At 45.7% G+C, this 17,827-nt stretch overlaps 1 protein-coding gene across 7 annotated transcripts in view; it reads left to right on the top strand.

Moving 5' to 3' along the window:
- Nucleotides 1–17,827, top strand: part of DCAF1 (DDB1 and CUL4 associated factor 1) — a 55,144-nt gene that overhangs the window by 23,002 nt on the left and 14,315 nt on the right. For 6 of the 7 annotated variants that reach the window (XM_056525166.1, XM_056525167.1, XM_056525169.1 and 3 more), the window contains 7 exons: nt 164–301; nt 1,065–1,535; nt 2,461–2,562; nt 2,928–3,086; nt 3,458–3,637; nt 3,887–4,096; nt 6,685–6,854. In XM_056525166.1, coding sequence (XP_056381141.1) covers nt 164–301; nt 1,065–1,535; nt 2,461–2,562; nt 2,928–3,086; nt 3,458–3,637; nt 3,887–4,096; nt 6,685–6,854 — 1,430 coding nt within the window. The remainder of the gene's footprint in view (nt 1–163; nt 302–1,064; nt 1,536–2,460; nt 2,563–2,927; nt 3,087–3,457; nt 3,638–3,886; nt 4,097–6,684; nt 6,855–17,827) is intronic. The other variant, XM_056525172.1, reaches the window with a different exon arrangement.

Here is a 17,827-nt window from a genome sequence, read left to right as displayed (position 1 = left end):
CATAGGCATAATATTAAACAGTAAATGCAATCTAATGATTGCATATCAAAGTCCCCTATGGGAACTTAAAAATTTAAATTACCCATATTTTCCCATTTTACAAAAAAGAAAAAAAAAATGTTTATATTACTGAGGCTGATTACATAATGTGTTCCACTATTAGGAGGGAATTGTGGAAAACCTTTTTAAGTGGGCCCGGGAAGCTGAGCAACCCCTTCGAACTTATGCCATCGGATTGCTAGGAGGAGCCATGGAGAATCAAGATATAGCTGCAAATTATCGCGATGAGAACTCACAGATGGTAAGATCAATAAATGGTAGCTATTTTTAGAGTAGCTGAGCCATGTGTACAAAGAACAGTCTACATTAACAGTGGAGTCAGTGCAGCTTACATTGCTTGTACCTGTACTGATCTTGCGATACATCTTGTATTTCAGAGCTGTACTCGATATTTTGCTCGTGGAGTCTGTGATCATACTTGAACAATCTGCAGTACGACTTTTACTATGATGTATAATGCCATGGTTTTAGTTTAGCAGCCTAAAAGCAGAGCCCACCCTTCAAGTAAAATGCATTGCCAGCCCCACCACCTACAGTAAAAGAAATGGATTGCTCCCTTATAGTAAACGAAATGCAAAAAATAGAAAATGAGAACCTACAACTGTTACAGTAAGGGTATGTGAGCTTGAGCAAAAACCTTGCTTGTGTAACACTGCTTTCTCTGAGCAATGGTCAGTACAGTGAAGTGAAGATAGTCACACGGTTTGACTTATAAAAACTTTTGTGGCTAATGAACATATCATTTAAATGATAATTAAGAAATTGATCAGCAAGTAATTCTCAAGGAAACAATGCCCACATTTGTCTGGGAAAGTGTGGCTGTTGGCTGTAGTTTTATCCACGTGTGGCAGCTGCATTAGAGCTCACCTTAAAAGGAGACTCCCTTATTTTTATAGATGTAACATTTAGGCCCACCTGTTCAATCACTCTGAGACTCCTCCTTTTGTTTTACTAGAAATTACGGTGTGTCACTTGGAACTCCAGTCTCTTACTTCTTTCCATAGGTTGCACTTGTTTTGCGCAGACTTCGTGAACTTCAGTCCCGGGAAGCATCTAACAAGCATGAAAGCAGGCGTCAGAGTCCCCGTAAGCCCCTTGGTGAGCCTCTCCTCCCACTGGATGAAGAGGCTGTGGATATGGACTATGGAGAGAATGCTCTTAATCCAAGATCAAAGCCAGAAAATCTTGACCTCTCTTTCCAGGCAGAGACATCTCCCGGTCTTGGAGTGATGATTAATTCTGATGGCACTGGACCGCCACGGAGAACAAAACCAGACACAGAAACTCACCGCAAGGTGAAACAGAAACTGAGCTTCTCAGAATCGGAGAGAGCACCAAGTGAACTTTCCAATAGCAGCTGGTCTGAGATGTCTGTGTGGGTTATTGGCACAAACTACAGCTTGTCTCCTCTGACCCCAGGAATCGAACAACGGCTGATTCTGCAATACCTCACACCGCTCGGAGAATATCAGGAGGTAAGGATAGCTGCTGGATAGCTGAACAGATAGTGACAAAGTTGTGTCTAAAAGTAATGTGGTACACAAGAGAATCTTGCTTCATGTATGAAAGTGTAAAATATATTTATCCTCACAGTACCAAGACATAAATTGGCTGGGGTTTATAGGAATCTCCTATTTGCCAGAGCAGAGAATGAATCTCTTGCAGGTCTCATAGATGGTCCGTTGAGGTACCTTGTATTACTTCTTTGAAGGAGGGTCTCATCACTGACATTCCTTAGATGAAATCATTGCACCCTTATAATGTAAAGTTTTGTCCAAACTCAAATATATTTTTTTTAAATGATTATCCATTCTGACATATTCTCCAAACACCTGATCAGTATGGGTGCTGAAAATCAGACCCCTGCAAATCTAATAACAATCTTTGTCTAGGCACACAGGAATATATGGTACAGGCTGCTGAGAAACACTGCCCACCATGAAACATTCAGTTGGTCTAAAAGCCCAGCTTCCCTCTTATGGCATGCATAGTTAATATGTAATCAGATCTTAATATGACTTTTGGTGTGAATGCCATTTTTTTTTTATAATGCAGAGAACCAGAGTCATTGCATTGCTAAATCTCATCCTTATACTTTAAGCTGCATTGTAGTGAAGATTGGACAAAAGTTTTCCAGGTTTAATATTCGCTTTTGGTGATTTTTATGATGAGGATGATTGGAGAATCAATTCTTCCACTAAATTTTTTGGACTGATTTGCTTTTCAAAATGTTTTCACTTCCTGGGGCCACCAGCAGGTAATATATGTTTTACATTATGGGAATGTGGTATATTGACAAAATGCAGCTCCCAGACACATTTGTTTATGCCACAGTGCATCTTTGTGCTGTTATTAGCTCTGAGAATGGTTTCAACCTTAACTTTTTTCTTTCTCCTCCAGCTGCTCCCAATATTCATGCAGATGGGATCCCGGGAGCTCATGATGTATTACATTGATCTGAAGCGAACAAACGATGTTCTTCTCACATTTGAGGCTCTTAAGGTAATTTTTGCTTGTTCTTCTAGGAATTGTCAGCTGTTTTCAAAATGTAAAACAGCTGACAAATCTGATGTATTTATGCTTTCATTGCCTGGTTGCCTTCACTATTCCTTTTTTATTTGTAAAGATAAACATAAAATATATTTATTGACAAGAAGGATCTTAAATAAAAAATAAACTTAGGTTGCAGTCCATCAAATCAGTTCTTTCCATTATTTATGTACATTGCCCAATGACTGATATACCAATAAATGTTATTTTGCACCAGATAAATTTGGCGTGTGACCTCTTCCTGTGAAACTAACAATGACTGCATTTGAGATAATTGTCTCCATCATTGATTTACCTGTGTTCTTTTGTTTCTACAGCATTTAGCATCTCTTCTCCTTCACAACAAGTTTGCTGCAGAGTTTGTTGCTCATGGTGGTGTGCAAAAACTGCTTGAGATTCCCCGTCCTTCCATGGCAGCTACTGGTGTGTCCATGTGTCTGTACTACTTGTCCTACAATCAGGATGCTATGGAACGGGTGAGTGGTGTAATTTGGTTTAATGGACTGAACCAGATTCTAAATGTCAGAATCCAGCTCTAATATACAGTAATGAGATGCACTCATGTCAGTTTTACACAGCATGATCAATTTTTAGTCTCTGAATGTTCCCAGTCTGTGACGGCAAGCAGAGAGCTAGAAATTATGATAAATTCAAACGGTCTATTCAAATTTTTCATTATACAGTAATCAAGTTTTATTTTCAGAAGAATTAATTACCGGTAGCTTTCAAATGTCTTATGGTTACATGCCAAAAATTGGAGGGATGTAAAGAGAAAATAGATTTATAATTACAGTGTTATTGCTTCAGAGAGGATTTTCACCATTTCTGCTTTTGTTTTGTTTTTTAGGTCTGCATGCATCCTCACAAGGTGCTCACTGATGTGGTGAGCTACACACTGTGGCTTATGGAGTGCTCCCATGCATCAGGCTGCTGCCACGCCACCATGTTTTTTTCAATTTGCTTTTCCTTCCGAGCTGTTCTTGAGCTGTTTGATAACCAAGATGGGCTACGTCGGCTAGTTAATCTAGTAAGTGAGACCATGGGGGTGGATAATGCACATGTTGTGGGATAATGTTGATCTATTTTTTGGAGGATTTGCTGTATCCTTACTGGGAAAAGCCTGACCTCTTCATACGGAGGCCACATTATATCTGTTGTAGAGTGACACTTAAATGGGGAAGCTCTCTGTTACAGAAGAGGAGGAGAAATAGAAACTTTGTTTTGCAGTTTGACAAATTAGGGTCAATCACTGTGTCATTTTATGTTTTCTGCACAGATCAGTACTCTGGAGATCTTGAACTTAGAAGATCAGGGAGCTCTACTGAGTGATGATGAGATTTTTGCAAGTCGGCAGACAGGAAAACATACGTGCATGGCCTTGCGAAGATATTTTGAAGCTCATCTTGCCATTAAGGTGGAACAAGTCAAGCAGTCATTGCAGCGCACAGAAGGTGGACTGCCAATCCATCCTCCTCCACCTTATAAGGTCAGTAGATAGTCTTATTTCCAGCCTTTGCCTAGTATAAAGCTGCCCTATGCATTAGATCATTGTCATGTAACAGCTGTCTCTCCCAACTTTTCCAAGCAAACGCATCCGTCTCCTTGGCTTGTTATGAATGATTAGCATTCCGATACCACATATTTATGGTGTCTGCTGTTTTTCGAACTGTCACAAAACGACTGATATACTCTGCTTGCCTAAAATCAGTCCACCAGAAAAGAACGAGCTTAAACATACAGCAGGTGAACTAAGTATTGAACATGTCATAATTTGTTCTTACTAAATATATTTTCAAAGGTGCTATTAATGTGAAATTTTCACCAAATGTTGGTAACAACCCAAGTAATCCCATACATAAAGAGCAACCAAAGCAAATAAGCTCAGGAATTTAGTTCTGTAATCATGTGAATTGACAGTATTGCATGCATGAAGGGAGGTGCAAAAAGGCATGGAAAGCCAAGATTAAAATGCAATCCAACCCCTTGTCAGTGCAAATTAATATCAGCTGGTTCAGTCCCAACTGATTCCCTACAAAAAAGGTCTCCTTGCTAAGGTGTCACACAAAACACATGTCATGATGGGTAAAAGCAAAGAGCTGTCTCAAGACCTTTGCAACCTAATTGTTTCAAAACATAACAATGGCGTTGGTTACAGGCTCATTTGTTAACTTCTGAATGTCCCAGGGAGCTCTGTTGGGGCCATAATATGGAAATTTCACCATAAATTTGCCTCGACCAGGTGCTCCTCACAAGATTTCTGACAGAGGAGTGAAAAGAATATTCAGAAGATTGGTCCAAGAGCCAAAGACCACTTGTGGAGAGATACAAAAAGACCTGGAATTAGCAGGTACTGTTGTCTCAAAGAAAACCAGTAAGTAATTCATTCCACCACCATGGCCTGAATGCATGCATCCCATGCAAGACTCCATTGCTGAATAAAAAGCATGTTTGCTGCATAATATTTGGGAAAAATTGGTGAAATACTGGGAGAATATAGTGTAGTCAGATGGGAGCAAAACTGAACTGTTTGGATGCCATAATAAACAATTGGCACTGCACGTCACTCTAAAAACACCAGACCAACTGAAGTTTGGAGGTGGGAACATCATGGTGTGTGACTGCTTTTCAGCAGGTAGTACTGGCAAACTTCACATAATCGAAGGAAGGATTAAGTTTAAGACATTCTTGACAAAAATCTGCTGCCATCTACCAGAATGATGATATAATGGAGTGGACATTTCAGCAAGACAATGACACACAGCCAAGGAAACTCAAGAAGGGTGTCAAAGAAAAAAAGCTGCTATAATGGCCCAGCCAATAACCTGACTCAAATCCCATTGTGGAGTAACGTAGATGGTAAGGGCAGAGAAATTAGAAGACTCAATACCGCTTACCAGAGGAGGTTGTGCAAGAACATACACAGCAATGTTAAAAGGTGTGTAGTTTCAATAAGGTCCGTCTGCAGCCTTCCTGGGTACGTGAAAGATATATCAAAGGAGTGCTTTGTTAAAACCAGGATAACGTGGCGCCGATCAGGACAAAGGGATCACGGAACCAGGATAAAATCCATTCGACTTTAAATACCAATAATGCAACGCATTTCGCTGCGCATGCGCAGCAAAACGTGTTGCATTATTGGTAATTAAAGTCGAATGGATTTTATCCTGGTTCCGTGATCCCTTTGTCCTGATCGGCGCCACGTTATCCTGGTTTTAACAAAGCACTCCTTTGTTAAGTCCCATTGGGAATCTATGAATCATGACCTCCAGTTCTTTTCATAGAAGAGGCCCACAGAACCTTCAAGATTTAATGACTCCATAGAAGAATGGGCCAGAATCACTCTGCAGCAATGGGACTAGTTTCTCCATACAGGAGTAGTCTTGAAGCTGTCATTTCCAACAAAGGCTTTTGTACAAAGTATAAAATGTTAGTAAGCATGTGCAATATTTGTTCCCTGTGTCGTTCTACATGATTTCACACTACTCAGTTTCTGAGCTTTGTTTTGGTTTCTATGTATGTATGGATTACTTGGGTTGTTACCATCATCTGGTGAAAATGTAATGTCAATAGCACCTTTTGAAAATATATTTAGTGAGAAAAGTGGTGACATCACCCTCTGTAACTTTTTTTTTTTTTTTTTTTACTGTTAAAAATATACACTAGGACAGACTAACAATTATCAGATAACCGGAGAATTATACTTTTTCAATTTGAGTCATGTTACAAGAAATAATGTCTGGCCCAAAAGGATATCCAAATTAGTCTAGTGCACCAGTTTCTGTCCCTTGTACTCCCTATCCCACTAAGCCTTATGTCTAGGGGGAGTTACTGCCCCAAAAAAATGCATTCCTGCTCTGGGAACCTTGCTTTAAGGGTCCTATTAGTGTCCTAGGCACTATGGTGAGACTTACCTTACCAACTAAGGCCTTCCCTAACTACTTGCCAAAAATTAAGAAACAAACAGTTCTTCTGTGTGTTCTATAAATTAAGATACAGCTGGTGATAGAAGTCATTGGTCCCTAAAGCTTTAATCTATTATTTGGTTGCCAATATAAACTGCTCCTTTTTTCTTAGGCTTGTACATACACTCGAGAGCAAATAGTGGAAATGATGGAATACTTGATAGCATTTGGCCCTTCTCAACTGTACTGGGAACCTGCTGAAGTTTTCCTTAAATTGTCCTGTGTGCAGCTGCTTCTTCAGCTTATTTCAATTGCCTGTAGCTGGAAGACATATTATGCAAGGTGAGTGAAAAGAGTTTACGAATAATACTGGGTTTACACAAAGTATTTTAGCCAGTATGTTTAGGCAAACCCAGGAATAGTGGTTGGACTAAGATTTGCGCTAATATGCTCATGTGTAAATGCCCCTGCCAGCTCAAAAACTCCCCCCTAAACTAAAATGTCCAGTAAATAGGTTAAAAGACACTGATTCCAAATCTGTAATTTTTCTCTCCACTCACTTGCATTCCACTACTATAATCTCGTAAATGGGGTTTACTGGTGCATTCAAATGAATGAGCAAAAAAAGTGACATGAAAGTGAGTAGAAAGATAAAAATTCTAGATTCAGAATTGGGATCTTTTTAGCCTCTTCAGGACCCGGCCAGTTTTCATTTATTTATTTGAAATTTTTTTGGTTTTGTTTTGGTGTGTGTTTTTTCAGGTCTATTTGTACTCTGTAATGATACCCTTCATTTCTCTGTCGCCTACATCAGGGGACACAGGAACTGTGGGTGTATTCTGCTTGCTACTAGGAGGCTGACACTAGGCAAAAAAGTTGGCTCCTCCCAGCAGAATATACCTGCCCACTGACTCTGAGCTAAACAGTTTTAGCTTAGTGTCAGTAGGAGGCAGACGCAGGTCTGGAGCTCTCCAGACCTGGTCTTTTCCTTTTTTATTTTTTTTCTAGATAGCTTGCCTAGTTAGATTCTTTTTCTTTTTATGTTCACAGGTTGGGATTACAGGAGCATGGCACTGCCTAGTCTCCCACTTGTGAGGCAGGGGTATGGCATATCGGATATGTACCGTTAAAGGGGTATTCTGTGCAAAAACATCTTATAAGATGTCTGATTGTGGGGGGCCCACCGCTGGTACTCCCTGCAGCAACCTCCGGGTTTCCAGTACTGGAGACGTGACGTCACACCACTCCCCCTTGTGACTTCACGCCACGCCCCCTCCATTCTTGCCTATTCTTGCCCCCCCCCCCGTGATCAGACATCTTATCCCTTATCCTTTGAATAGGGGTTAAGATGTTTTTGCCCAGAATACCCCTTTACCCCCCCCCCCCTCGCCAACAGTCAGTTCCAGGTGGTCAACCTGGGTTCAGGTCCCCCTTGTGCCTCTGCTCGCCCTGCCTTTGCGGCCTGGCTTGATGCAGCGCGGCAACACACTGGCAGAAGGCACCTTTGGTGAGTATAGCAGCCTTAGAGGTAAGAATCTATCCTTCCTGCAGGCCGGTTTGGAAATGCGTCTGGTGCACTGCTCCCTGAAAGGGCAGGTGTCGATGCTCTCCATTCTTTTCCAGCAGCCCTCTGCATCCAATTCACATGTCCACACCTTTTTGAAGGGTGTGGCCCACGAAGCTCCGCCTTATAGGTCCCCCCTCCTACTTGGGACCTGAACTTGGTGCTGGCTGCCTTGCAGGGCTCTCCCTTTGAGCCCATTCGTGAGGTCTCGCTTTGTTTTCTTTCTTGGAAGGTGGCCTTGTCACGATTACCTTTTATTTGGAGGGTCTCGGAATTGGTGGCCCTCTCCTGCTGTTCTCCCTTTCTGGTCCTGCATCAGGATAAAGTGGTACTCCATCCGGTTCCTTCTTTTCTGCCGAAGGTGGTTTCCCCCTTCCACCTGAATGAGGACACAATTCTCCCCTCTTTTTGTCCTAACCCATCTTATCCTCGGGTGCACTCCCTTCATAAATTGGACCTAGTTCGGGCTGTCCGGGCCTATTTGTCAGCACTGTGACTTGCTGTTTAGGCTTCCAGAAGGATGGCGTAAGGGGCTTCCAGCTTCTATGGCAACCATCTCCAGGTGGATCTGCCATTTCGGAGGCCTATCGCTGTAAGGGGTAGGTCCTGCCTTTTCGAGTTACGGCTCACTCTACCCACTCCATGGGGGCCTCTTGGGCAATCCAGAACAGAGCTTCTGCGATTCAGGTGTGCAAGGCGGCCACTTGGTCGTCCTTGCACACTTTTGCTAGATTCTATTTGGTGCACACTTTTGCATCTGCGGATGCGGGGCTTTGTCGCAAGGTTCTGCAGGTGGTGGTGGCTCAGTCTTCCGTCTGACTTCCTCTTGCTGGGGTTTTGTTTGTTCCCACCCCAGGGACTGCTTTAAGATGTCACACGATTTCTGTGTAGCCCAATGTAGGTGACCAAGAAAAATTTATATTTTTTATACTTACGGTAAAATCTGTTTCTCGGAGCCTCGTTGGAGGACACAGCACCCACCCATCAGCTGTTTGTTGTTTTACTTGTTGCGGTTTGTTTGTCTCTCAGTGAGAGGCTCTGTATTGTGTATATTTTATCTGGGTTGCTCCATAGACAACATTGTTTTTTCTCTGTTGGCTCTTTCCTACTGCCTTGGGACTAAACTGATTTGTCAGTGGGCAGATATATCGGCCTCCTAGTGGCAAGCAGCATATACCCACGGTTCCTGTGTACCCCAATGAGGCTTTGAGAAATACATTTTTACCGTAAGTATTAAAAAAAAAAAAAAAAAATCTATTTTCTTCCCATAAAATATACAGCACATTTTATTTATTTATTAAATTATTTTATTTTTTTAAACCCGTTCCCACAAATGCACATATATTTACATCCTCTGCGGGCTTCCAATGTATAACAGATGCGCAGCAGCTGAGTGCGCTTCATACCCGGTAGGTCCCGATTGCTATTAGGGGACATGGCTGCATTGAGCTTGATTGACAGCTGCAAAGAGCCTCATTGAATGCTGCACAGAGCCTCACTGAAAGATGCATAGAGCTTTAAGGCTTCTATTGATCACAGCACTGCAACGATGTGAGGACGGAAGTGGTCCCCCACATGCTTCTGTGATGTCATGCCTGCTGGGAAACACCCGCTTTCTCCTGCTGGGACATTGCATGTGATCAAGAAGAAAGGTGAGATAAAGAGCTTTTTTGTTAAGGGTGGGAGGGATGTTACGAGTAGTTAAGGAACATAGCCTGAGACCACTGTGGCAGAAGTGGCCAAAATCATAAAAAACAAAAAGCTAGCATTTATTAATTATAAAACAACCCAGAGCAATAAAGATAGGGAAATCTACAAGACTAGGCAGAAAGAGGCCAAGCAAGTTAGAAATTCTTATAAAGTGCAGGCAGAAGAAAAACTAGCTCAGTCTGTTAAAAAAAGACATTCTTCATATACATAAATGAAAAAAAGGAAATAAAACAAGCAATAACTAAATTAAAATGAAGGAATGTATGTAGAAGAGTATAAAGGGCTAGCCGACTGCCTTAAAGGGGTATTCCGCCATGACGTCACGCTGCTCCGTCCCCCGTATCGCCCGTCATTACGCACAGAGCGAACTCGCTCTGTGCTGTAATGATAGCGGGGTGCCGCAGCGGGGATCCCGGGGCTCCCCAGCAGCGGCACCGCGGCGATCTGACATCTTATCCCCTATCCTTTTGGATAGGGGATAAGATGTCTAGGGGGCGGAATACCCCTTTAATGAATACTTCTGTTCAGTTTTAACAGAAGAAAAAGGATCTCAATTAGTGAGGAAGACTAATGAATCATTTGATGCACGTGTCTTTATAGAGGAAGAGGTTCTACATTTGTTGTCTAAAGTGAAGACAAGTCACAGGTTCCTGATGGGATACACCCAAAATTATTAAGAGCTTAGTGGTAAGCTAGCGAAACCATTAACAGATTTATTTAACCAATCACTGGTAACAGGAGTCATCCCGGAAGATTGGAAATTAACAAATGTCATGCCCATTCACAAAAAAGGTAGTAGGGAGGAATCAAGCAACTATAGGCCAGTACGTCTGTCATCAATAGTGGGGAAATTAATGGAAACCCTACTAAAGGATAGGATTGGGGAACATCAAAAATCCCATGGATTGCAAGATGAAAAACATGGGTTTACTTCATGGAGATCATGTCAAACAAATCGTATCGAAGGAGCAGTAGACATCACATATCTAGATTTTAGTAAGGCTTTTGACACTGTCCCACATAGAAGACTTATCAATAAACTGCAGTCATTGAGCTTTCTGAGGAAGCTCAAAGCGGAGGGCGTTTCCGCCATACTGGTCGCTCCAGATTGGCCCCGAAGGACGTGTTACGCCGACGTAGTCAGGCTCCTGGTCGACGCTCCGTTGCGCCTTCCAATTCGTCCGGACCTGCTGTCTCAGGGTCCTCTTTGCCACCCCAATTTACAGTCGGCGTGGCGGTTGAGACTGCGGTTTTGAGAGCCCGCAGTTTCTCTCCTAAAGTCATTCGCACCGTGCTCAGGGCTTGTGAGCCCTCCTCGGCGAAAATTTACCAGCGTACCTGGCTGTCTTATTTTCGTTGGTGTGAAGCTCAGGTCTTGTCTCCTGTTACTTTTTCCGTTCCCTGTCTTCTCTCCTTCTTGCAGTCGGGATTGGAACAGGGGTTGTCTCTCAGTTCCCTTAAGGGTCAGGTTTCGGCCCTTTCTATTATTTTTCAGCGTCCTCTGGCTTCTTATTCTCATGTCCGGACCTTCCTTCAAGGAGTGGCGCACGCTGCCCCTCCTTATCGGTCACCTTCTCCCCCTTGGGACTTAAACCTGGTTCTGGGTGTCCTTCAAGGTGCCCCCTTTGAACCCCTTAGGGAGGTGTCCCTGCGCCTCCTTTCTTGGAAAGTGGCGTTTCTTGTTGCTATCACCTCCATTCTGAGAGTGTCTGAATTGGCAGCTCTCTCCTGCCGTTCTCCGTTTCTGGTGATTCACCAGGACAAGGTTGTCTTCAGGCCAGATCCTTCCTTTTTGCCTAAGGTCGTTTCAGCCTTTCATCTCAATGAGGACATTGTTCTTCCATCCTTTTGTCCTGCTCCTTCTCATCCTAAGGAGCACAAACTGGATGTGGTCGGGCTGTTAGGTCCTACCTCTCCATCACCTCTTCCTTTCATCAGTGCGATTCCTTTTTCGTCCTCACGGAAGGTCGTCGTAAGGGTAAACCTGCTTCCAAGGCCACCATTTCTCGGTGGATCCGGTCTGCCATTTCGGAAGCCTATCGCTGTAGGGGGAAGATCCCTCCCTTCAGGGTTTTGGCTGATTCAACCAGTGCTGTTTGTGCATCCTGGGCTCTCCAGAACAAAGCCTCGGCCTTGCAGATTTGCAAAGCGGCTACCTGGTCGTCTTTGCACACTTTCTCGAGGTTCTACCGGGTTCATACCTTCGCATCGGCTGATGCTAGTCTGGGCCGTAAAGTGCTGCAGGCGGCAGTGTATCTGCCCACCCAAGGGACTGCTTTGGAACGTCCCATGGTCTGTGTCCCCCAATGGAGCCGATGGAGAAAAGGAGATTTGTTTTATGCTTGCCATAAAATCCCTTTCTTGAAGGATCCATTGGGGGACACCGCTCCCGCCCTTTTTGGGTTCCTCTTTGGTTCTCTGTCCGAGGGTGTGTTCAGTTATACTTTTTTTCTTCTGGTTCTCGGACAGTTCGTGTTTTTTCTTGACCTGTCGGTCCTCTCCTATTGCTCTGGAACTAAAACTGATTAGCTCAGGGCCTGGAGGCGGGTATATCCTGCTGGGAGGAGCCGACTTTTTTTTTTTTGCTGCCATAGTGTCAAACCTCCTAGTGACAGCAGCATGCACCCATAGTCTGTGTCCCCCAATGGATCCTTCGAGAAAGAGATTTTACGGGAAGCATAAAAAATCTCCTTCTTTGACACAGTCCTGACCTCAGTATCTGAGGAAAGGGATTTAGGAGTAATTATTTCAGAATACTTAAAGGTAGGAAGACAATGTAATAGAGCAGCAGGAAACGCTAGCAGAATGCTTGGATGTTTAGGGAGAGGTATAAGCAGTAGAAAGAGAGAAGTGCTTATGCCGCTGTACAGAACACTGGTGAGGCCTCACTTGGAATATTGTGCGCAGTACTGGATGCTGTATCTCCAGAAGGATATAGATACTCGAGAGAGAGTTCAAAGAAGAGCTACTAAACTAGTACATGGATTGCAGGATAAACCTTACCAGGAAAGGTTAAAGGACCTTAACATGTGTAACTTGTAAAAAAGACGAGACAGAGGGGATATGATACTTTTTTAAATACCCGTATATACTAGAGTATAAGCCGACCCGAATATAAGCCGAGGCCCCTAATTTCACCCCAAAAACCCAGGAAAAGTTATTGACTTGACTATAAGCCTAGGGTGGGAAATACATCATCCCCCCCCCCCCATGTCATCATCCAGACCCCCGTCATTAACACCCTCATCATCATCACCCTGTCATCCCCCCTTCATCATAATCACCTGTCATCATCCCCCCCTTCATCATTACCCTGTCATCATCCCCCCCCCCTCCTCATTACCCTGTCATCATCCCACACCACCCCCTTCAGCATCCCCCCTTCATCATTACCCTGTCATCATCCCACACCACCCCCTTCATCATCACTGCTTGTCAATGTCTGATTTAACAGTGGTCTTCAACCTGCGGACCTCCAGATGTTCCAAAACTACAACTCCTAGCATGCGGGCATGCTGGGAGTTGTAGTTTTAAAACATCTGGAGGTCCGCAGGTTGAAGACCACTGCCCGGGCCTTCGTCATCATCCAGCCCCCCCTCCCTCCTTTAGTTTTGTACTCCCCTCCGCTTGGCGGGACTTTCGGGTGAGCTGGTCCGGGCCATCTGTGCTGCAGGACCGTCCGGTGGGGTGGGATAGTCGTTCCGGCCTGTCCATCTTCACTGGGTGGGCCTCTTATCCGCGCTTCGTGCCCGGCCCCGGAATGATGACGTTGCCGTGACGACGACGCACAGGGACGTTCAACGTCAACGTCCCTGTGCGTCGTCGTCAAGGCAACTTCATTATTCCGGGGTCAGGCACGGAGAAGAGGCCCACCCGGTGAAGATGGACAGCCCGGAACGACTATCCCTCCCCACCGGACGGTTCTGCAGCACAGATGGCCTGGACCAGCTCACCCGAACGTCCCGCTGAGCGGAGGTGAGTACAAAACTAAAGGAGGGAGGGGGGGCTGGATGATGACGAAGGCCCGGGCAGTGGTCTTCCACCTGCAGACCTCCAGATGTTTTAAAACTACAACTCCCAGCATGCCCGGACAGCCGATGGCTCTCCGGGCATGCTGGGAGTTGTAGTTTTGGAACATCTGGAGGTCCGCAGGTTGAAGACCACTGAGGGCGGCGAGTTCACTCAAGTATAAGCCGAGGGGGTTGTTTTCAGCACGAAAAATCGTGCTGGAAAACACTGCTTATACTCGAGTATATACGGTACATAAAGTGAATGAACACTATAAAGGAGGAGAGCATATTTAAAAGAAAAACTACCACAAGAGGACATAGTTTTAAATTAGAGGGGTAAAGGTTTCAGCAGTATTATCAGGAAGTATTACTTTGCTGAGAGGGTAGTGGATGCATGGAATAGCCTTCCTGCAGACGTGGTTGTTGCAAATACAGTGAAGGAGTTTAAACATGCATGGGATAAGCATAAGGCTATCCTTCATATAAAATAGAACCAGGGACTATTGATAGGATTCAGATTATTGGGCAGACTAGATGGGCCAAATGGTTCTTATCTGCCGACACATTCTAGATTTCTATTATACAGGAGTTTATGCACTTTTCTGGTGCACAGAAAGAAGTGATATTTTAGCGCTGTCCACAACCAAGGTAGGTATTCTTTAAATCTTTTATTTCAACATGTAACACGTTTCAAGGACGCTCCGTCCTCTTCCTCAGAACTGAGGAAGAGGACGGAGTGTCCTTGAAACGTGTTACATGTTGAAATAAAAGATTTAAAGGGTACCTCTCATCAAAAAAACTTTTGATATATTATAGATTCATGTATGCAGAATAACTTTATAATTGCATGTTATTAAAAAATATGCTTCTTTCTATTTAATTTTCCACTTTGAAGAAATGACCACTAGGGGTCTCCCTACCAGTCCTGGCAGCAAGCATTTCAGACTCATGCTGGAGTCCTAAACACTATGAGCTGCCAGTCTGCTTTGTTCACAAAGGAGAACGCTCAGAGCTGCCAGCCTGCTTTGTTCACAGCCTGTTTGGCTGGGAACAAAGCAGGCTGGCAGCTCTGAGTGTTTAGGACTCCAGCATGAGTCAGAAATGCTTGCTGACAGGACTGATCGGGAAAAATACAATAGAAAGAAGCATATTTTTCATTAACGTGCTATTGGAAAGTTATTCAACATTCATTAATCTAAAATATATCAAAAGTTTATTTGAGACGTACCCTTTAAAGAATACCTACCTTGGTTGTGGACAGCGCTAAAATATCCCTTCTTTCTGTGCACCGGAAAAGCGCATAAACTCCTGTATACGTTCCCTATGCTTTGTCGAGGGCGGGATAGGCTGCAGTCCTGAGTGGATGTCCGGGCGGGATCTCCACCACAACCTTCCGAAAGGATTTTTCATTACATGCTCTGAAGAGTGTTGTGCCTCTCCCCTAGCACAACACTATCTGGTGAGTGGCTCTATTGTTAGGGGCTCACCTCATTGTAAACTGTCCTTCACAGTGGAGCGCTTTGTTTCTATTTTTTTCATTTCAGGTTTCTATTATGGGAGGGATTTATTTTATATATTTAACTTTAAAAAAATTTTTTTTTTCTCGATCGCTTCATTGAGGGACACAGGACCATGGGTATATGCTGCTTGCCACTATGAGGCTGAAACTAGGCAAAAAACAAAAGAAGGCTGGCTCCTCCCGGCAGGATATGCCCGCCTACTAGCTCTGAGCAACTCAGTTTCAGCTTAGTGTCAGAGGAGACTAGATGCATGCTGTGGAGCTCTCCAGACCTGCCCTTTCTTTTCTTTTTTTCCTAGTATCAGGTTCAGTTTAGAATTTCTCTGGGTAGCTTCCCTTTCCCGGTCCATTTCTGACCTGACCAAGGCCCTGGGGCAATCTTCTTCGCGCTCTTCCGCCGGGGTGCCGAGGGCGAGTAGCTCCCGCCATTCCCTACGGTCCTCCCACGACCACTCGGGGCGACCTCCCTTGTAGTCCTCCCCCGAGTCGGGCCGCCCAGGGCCTTCCCATCGGAGTTCCTGTTCTCATTCTACCTCCTCCAGACATCACCGCTCTGTCGCCTGATGTCCGCTCCCGGTCTCCCCGCTCCAGGACTCCCCCCGGAGTGCTCACAGTCTCCTGGTGAGCTGCGGCACTCTGATTCGGACCCCCCTCTGACTTGGAAGTGACTCCCCGCATGTCAGATATGGTGGAGAGCCTGGTGTTGGCTGTAAGGGACACCTTCCACCTGAAGGACCCGGAAATTTCTGGGGCTGCTCCTGAAGTCTCCTTCCGCCAAGCTCCTCGGACCCCCCAAGTTTTCAGCTTCCACTCGGAATTCGAAGAACTGTTGGAAGCGGCCTGGAAACATCAGGAGCGGCGCTTTTCTGGGTCTAAGAAGCTTCAAGCTCTTTTTCCCTTTCCACAGGAGCTAGTATCTAAGTGGTCCTCTCCTCCTACAGTGGATCCCCCTGTGTCTAGGCTGTCTAAATCGACTACCTTTTAAGGACCCCTCGGACAAGCGTATAGAGAACCTAGCGAAATTCGCCTTTGAGGCGGCGGGCTCTGTCTTGTCCCCAGCTTTTGCCTCCACCTGGGTGTCCAAAGCCCTGGCGATTTGGGCAGGCGAGATAAGCCAGGGCATCTTGGATGGGACTTCCTCCAGCGATATGGCGGCTTTGGCACAGCAGGTCGCGCACGCTTGTGAATACCTCTGTTGGGCTTCCTTGGAGTCGGCACGCTGCGCGGCATTGGCCTCGGGCAACTTGGTGGCCCTCAGGCGCTCCATGTGGCTAAAGGCTTGGAATGCCGATGGGGCCTCTAAACGCTCTCTCACTGAACTCCTCCCGTTTCAGTGGTCTCGTTTGTTCAGTAAGCGCCTTGATGAAATCCTCTCGGAGGCCACAGGGGGAAAAAGTTCTCTTGCCCCAAAATCGGTCGCACCGTTCGGGTACGCGGCGGGGAACTCCTTCCTTTCGCCCTTCCCGCTTCTCAGGCCGCACAGATAGGCCCCAGGCCTCTCAGGACAAGAGGGCTCCGTCCTTCAAGTCTCGGCCCTCTTTGAAGTCGGGGACCCGCAAGCCCTCCTCGGCATGAGGGTGCACCCCCATCCGAGTCTTCCCCTCAGGTGGGAGGTCGCCTGTCCCTCTTTTCGGACGTTTGGCTAGCTCATGCCCAGGGTTATCGCATAGAGTTTGCTTCTATGCCCCTGATTGTTTAGTTTCCGGTCCTGCCCTCCTCAGTCCCCAGCTCTGGCGGCAGCTTTTCAGGTGGCCCTCCGCAATCTTCTTTCCCAAGGTGTGATTGTTGCGGTCCCTCCTCAGGACCACTTCTCGGGGTTCTACTCGAACCTCTTCGTGGTCCCCAAGAAGGACGGCTCGGTTTGTCCGCTCCCCGACCTCAAACTCCTGAACCGACACATGCGCCTCAGGCATTTTCGGATGGAGTCTCGGAGGTCGGTTGTGGCTTCAATGGATCAAGGGGATTTCCTCTCCTCTGTGGACATCCGGGATGCTTACCTACACATTCCTATCTTCCCGGCCCACCACCGCCTCCTCAGGTTCGCTGTCCCCGAGGGTCATTTCCAATTTGTGGCCCTGCCTTTTGGGCTGGCTACTGCGCCCCGCGTCTTTACCAAGACGTTGGTGGCAGTGGTGGCTCTTCTCCACTCTCGGGGCATCTCGGTTCTACCGTACCTGGACGACCTGCTCATCAAGGCGCCCTCCTTGGAGCAGAATCGGGCCAGCCTCAACATCACCCTCCAGACCCTAATCCAGGTTCGGTTGGATTGTCAACCACGAGAAGTTCCATCTGTCCCCATCCCAGTCCCTGGTTTTTCTGGGGCTCAACTTCGACACAGCGGCTGCTCGTGTCTCCCTGCCGCAGGACAAACTCCAGGAACTCCTGTCGGGGGTCCACTCCCTTCGGGAGCCAGGCCCATTTCCCATCCGCACCTGCATGTCCGTTTTGGGGAAGATGGTAGCCGCCATGGAGGCGGTGCCCTTTGCTCAATTCCGCTGCCGTCCTCTCCAAT

Source organism: Hyla sarda, chromosome 6 (assembly GCF_029499605.1).
Source record: "Hyla sarda isolate aHylSar1 chromosome 6, aHylSar1.hap1, whole genome shotgun sequence".
Taxonomy (NCBI): Eukaryota; Metazoa; Chordata; class Amphibia; order Anura; family Hylidae; genus Hyla; species Hyla sarda.
Note: the sequence above shows the minus strand (reverse complement) of the source record. Positions and strands in the feature narration are given on the sequence as shown.